The sequence below is a fragment of the Gekko japonicus genome, unplaced genomic scaffold, assembly GCF_001447785.1.
Source record: "Gekko japonicus isolate JY-2015 unplaced genomic scaffold, Gekko_japonicus_V1.1 scaffold3178, whole genome shotgun sequence".
NCBI classification, from domain to species: domain Eukaryota; kingdom Metazoa; phylum Chordata; class Lepidosauria; order Squamata; family Gekkonidae; genus Gekko; species Gekko japonicus.
In genome coordinates, this window is record NW_015168138.1 from 6,052 (window position 1) to 10,962 (window position 4,911).

General features: G+C 48.1%; 1 protein-coding gene across 1 annotated transcript in view; it reads right to left on the reverse strand.

The window, feature by feature from the left end:
- LOC107113585 (myosin-16) overlaps nt 1–4,911 on the reverse strand; it is a gene marked incomplete at its 3' end in the record, with an annotated part of 36,676 nt that overhangs the window by 3,905 nt on the left and 27,860 nt on the right. The window contains exons 15-17 of the mRNA XM_015414933.1: nt 4,262–4,320; nt 2,453–2,540; nt 442–559 (exon numbers count right to left, since the gene is read on the reverse strand). Coding sequence (XP_015270419.1) covers nt 442–559; nt 2,453–2,540; nt 4,262–4,320 — 265 coding nt within the window. The remainder of the gene's footprint in view (nt 1–441; nt 560–2,452; nt 2,541–4,261; nt 4,321–4,911) is intronic.

Here is a 4,911-nt window from a genome sequence, read left to right on the forward strand (position 1 = left end):
CACCTTGTTTGTTTGACCTCCTATACAATAAACTGTTTTCACTGTTGTTTACTCTGCCTGGTCCACACCAGTGTTCCCTCTAAGCTGAGTTGAGTGTGAGCTAGCTCTCACTTTTTTAGCCTCCGGCTCACACATTTTCGTCTTCGCTCAGGAAGGACGGCTCCAGAGCAAACTAATCTATGCAGTAGCCAAATCGCTCGCTCACAACTTTAAGGCCAGGAGCTCACAAAGTAGAATTGTTGCTCATGAGACTCCACAGCTTAGAGGGAACATTGGTCCTCACGCCTGTTATTCGGCCAAAAGGGAGGTCTGAAGGTCTTGGGAGGGTGGCTCTGGGCCTTCTCGAGGGATCCTAAATCCAGAGTGGTGGCAGCGTCAGGTGACACCCCACCTGAGCCGTGACAGCGGGAATGGAGGGATTTTTTAAAAAGCGAAGGTCACCTCTGCTTGAACTCCGGGTACTGCAGTCTGTTGGGGAAGCCCTTCCGGCAAATACGGATGCCTTCAAGTACACCGTTACATGCCAGCTGGTGCAAGATCAGGTGAGCATCAACCACTCCTGAAAACGCAGAAGACACCTGTCAACATTTCCATACTGGGACAGCAAGAGCCAAGGATCTTTAGGGCTATTTCTCCACTGCAATCGACTCAGAGACTTACCCTCCCCCAAAAATAATTTTTTATTTTATTAAAAGATAAGTCAAGTATACATAAATAAACCCATCACATCTCAGCATTACTGAATAAACATTAATACAAACTGTGAGTGCAGATACATTCATCACAATGCCGTCTATTAACTTGTCAGCAGGACCTTCGTATGACCATATCCTTATCACTTTCTTGTGATTTTCCAATTCTTCTAAGATTGCTATAATAGTAACGTATAATAAATCTAGATATATTTTAGAAGGACCTCAACAGTATTTTGTGAGAGTGCTCAGACCATAAAAATTCTCATAGATGTAGCCATTCTGCATAGCCAGGATGTGCTGGTAATACATCGTTTCCTGTGAAATATGTTATGCGAGGACACCATTTTCGAATGAATCTGGAATGGGACCCCGCATACCTTTGTGTGTGGGACTCGTATTGATCTGCTACTTTGTCCATCACAAAGTGGTCCCAACATGTGTTTCTCCATTGAGCAAGGGAAGGAGGATCAGGATTTTTCCATGAGGCAGCAATAGAAAGCCGCGCCGTGGCTATTAATGTGGCGGCTAGTTCGGTAATTTTTACTTCGTTTTCATCAGTGCTGTATCTCAGAGCACTACCCATCCATATCTCCAGCAAAGACTCAGAGACTTAAGACAGTTTAAAAGGTGACGGTAAAGGTTCCCTTGCTCAAAAGCCAGTCGAATCCAACTCTAGGTGCTCATCTCCGTTTCAAAGCCGAAGAGCCAGCGCTGTCCGAAGACCTTTCCGTGGTCATGTGGCCGGCATGACTAAACACCAAGGTGCACGGAATGCTGTTCCTAAACACAGTTTAGGGCGGGATTAACCAGACTGCGATGTAAACTATAATTATGGTGTTTCAGACGAAGAGAGCCCTCTGTTGTGATGGAATCTGAAAGTCGTCCCCCCTCCAAAAAAGGAAGATAATGTTCATGCTGCTGCTTGCTGCACTGGGCTTCTTTGGCAGCAAGTCTGCTCAGAAGTAAGTCCCATTTTATTCCATAGGCCTTACTCCCAGGAAAATATTCTTAGGACTGCAACCTTTCTGTCTTCCCGGAAGTCGTATTATAGTAGCTGTTCTCTAAGCGGAAACAATGGGTACCGTTAACAGAGTCTAATCAGATTTGTAGTACCGGTAACCAGAACCAGCGTGTGAAAGAACAGCTGAAGTGTTGGTCTCACTTGGGGAATAAACACTCTACAGAGTTGGGGTCCCGCTTGATTGTTACAAGAACTTCGGGGCAGCCACTGAGAAGACCCTGCCAAATGCAGAGGCTAGTTTGGCATCCCCATAGGGATGCTTCAAATCCCAGCCTTTCTGGGTGCTCAAAAGTTGAGGACATCTAGGTATGAGTAGATGTTCCTTGAAGCGCTTAGGACCCAAATGCAGAGGCTAGTTTGGCATCCCCACAGGCTGGGATTTGAAGCCCAGCCTTTCTGGGTGCTCGAAAGTTGAGGACATCTAGGTATGAATAGATGTTCCTTGAAGCGCCTAGGATCCAGATTGTTTAGGCTAAAACAAGCATGTAGAATTTTTATAGGTATAGGTAAGCAGCGCACTTGTTCAGTTCCAGAGTGATATTTTTTTTGTTCAGGGGCACCTAATGCGGCAATTTGAAGTTTCTAAATCATCTTCAAGGGCAGCCCCACAGACAGTGCATTACAGTAGTCTAGACTTTATTAAAGAGTGGGATTTCCTAGCACGGCTCACAAAAGGAAGCTGCCTTTTAAAAAGGGGTGAGGGATTATCCTCGCTGCCAGCAACCAAAGCACGTACCGGACTGCTTGAACTCATTGGGAACGATGCAGCGCACGAAATGCGGGGCTGTGCTGTGCAAGGTGGTCATCAGCTTGTTCAGCTGCTCCTGAAACGGGAAAAGGGGCGGTGAACGGGACCCGGAGGAGGGTGCAGCGGTCGCTTTCATAAGACCGATCTGTGCGATGGGGTTATTATTTAAGGCCGATCTGCATGCTACGCATCACGTAGACGCAGAGGACTTCTGCTCAGCACGGTGCATGCAAGCCGCACGCAGATCAGCCTGTGTGACAACGGCACGGTAAGTTTCAGTAGGTGTACGCCTGCTGAGAAGCTGCAGCCGACGTCCACTTTCCCAGCGCACCATGCACATCATGCACAGTAGAACTTTACGAACACAGCAGAGCTGCCTGACACCGAGGCCCTTTCCGCACTCCCCTTTTAATCCATGCTCACCACGGTGTCGCAGGGCTCTTTTTGTAGCAGGGACTCCTTTGCATATTAGGCCACACACCCCTAATGTAGCCAATCCTCCAAGAGCTTACAGAGCTCTTTTTACAGGGGTTACTGTAAGCTCTTGGAGGATTGGCTACATTAGGGGTGTGTTGCTTAATATGCAAATGAGTACCTGCTACAAAAGAAGCAATTCTGCACTAAAATCGAATTCAACCCTAGGGTTTCCCCACCCACCCCCATTCGGCCCTAAAATTGAGTTCAACCTTCTTGTTATTCCGGGTTTTTCCCCCCCGTTCTGCGTAACACTACCTCCCTTCAATGGTCAGCCCAGTTTCAGCCTGCCGCTGCTCTGGGTTATTTAGGTCCTTTCCACACTAGCCCTTAAATCCAGGTTCAACCCTGTCCCCGAACTGACATTCTACACTACGCTCAAGTTCACCCCTGTAATTATCCCGGGGTATTTTTTGTTTCCACATTACATTGGGGTCACCCCGGTTTCGCCCCACACTTGTCCCGGGATAAACGGATGCTGTTATAACCAGAGATAAACGCAAGGTGTTGTGTCGCGAGTTGAACTCGGATAAAACCAGGGATGAGATTCAAGTGAGGAAAGGACTTTGGATGCTGTTTTGCTGTGGACTTTGGTTGATTCTGCATCTAACATTCGCTCCAACAGGGCTTTTTTGGTAGAAAAAGCCCAGCAGGAACTCATTAGCATAATAGGCCACACCCTGACACCACAGCTCATTAGCCTATTAGGCCACAGCCCCCTATTTCCAGAAGTGTGGTCATCCAGCCACACCCACCTTTTGCTTCTTATTCTGCTTACCTTGTTTGTTGTCAAAACCCAGGGCCTTTTTTGGTAGCAGGGACTCCTTTGCATGTTAGGCCACACACCCCTACTGTAGCCAATCCTGATGAGTTCCTGCTGTTGGGTGTGGCCTATTATGCTAATGAGTTCCTGCTGGGTGTGGCCAACTCGGAAGCCAGCCGGAACTCCGTTCCTGTGCGTTCCTGCCCAAAAATAGCCCTGCGCTCCACATTTTCTCAACTGGGAGGAAAAACTGCAGCTCAAAACCACATTCAAATAGCTCTGGGCAACGCCATACTGACTGCAGAGTCACCCCTGAACAGCCGGCACGGAGCGTGGAGGCTACCATAAAACCCGATGGTCAAAGGAAGTGAAAGCGGCATGCAATGCAGGGGGGGATTTCTGTTCCAACCTGGGCTTTGTAAAACAGCAGAGGGACACGCCAGTGCAGAATCAGCCTCTAACTGCCTCGACTCGAACACTGAGAAAGTCCGGAGCGGCAGGCAAATGCGGAAAGGACCACAGGGTCCGACTCAGGCTTCCCGATGCGAATGTTCTCTTACCCTATAGAAGTTGGAGACGGTCATGAAGGAAGATCCTCTTTTCTGCTTCTTGGTTCCGGCTGAGGACAACATTCGAATGGGGAATGAGTCAAGGATACATGGAAAGGAATGCGTTAACACACAGAGACACACTTTTTTATTAAAACAACAACAACAAAAAACCACAGCTGTTTTTAATTCATATCCCTGTTGCTGAACAGCCAGCCTCGCCACCCGTTTTCATGCAGCGGAGTCGGTGTAAGTTGCAATCTCCAGAGGATTTTGGTAATAGCTGCAATGCAAAACACCGTTCCCGGATCATTGTCTCCCTCTGCATCCGATGCGGCTTGGGCAATACTGACTAGACAGGCAAGGCGGACTTGACTAGTTGACAGAAGCCTGACATTTATCTGGCCAAGGGCTGGCTCTTTTGCAGCATCAGGGTCTTTTCCAGTGAGGGCTCCCTTCTCATTGGGTGGCCAAAGTATTTGAGCTTCAACTTCAGTATCTGGCCTTCCAGGGAACAGTCAGGATTGATTTCTCTGAGGATTGACTGATTTGATCTCCTTGCAGTCCAAGGGACTCTCACGAGTCTTCTCCGGCACCATAATTCGAAAGCATCATCAGGGGTCATTTCGTAGAAAAAGGGCTAGGGGAACTCATTAGCATAG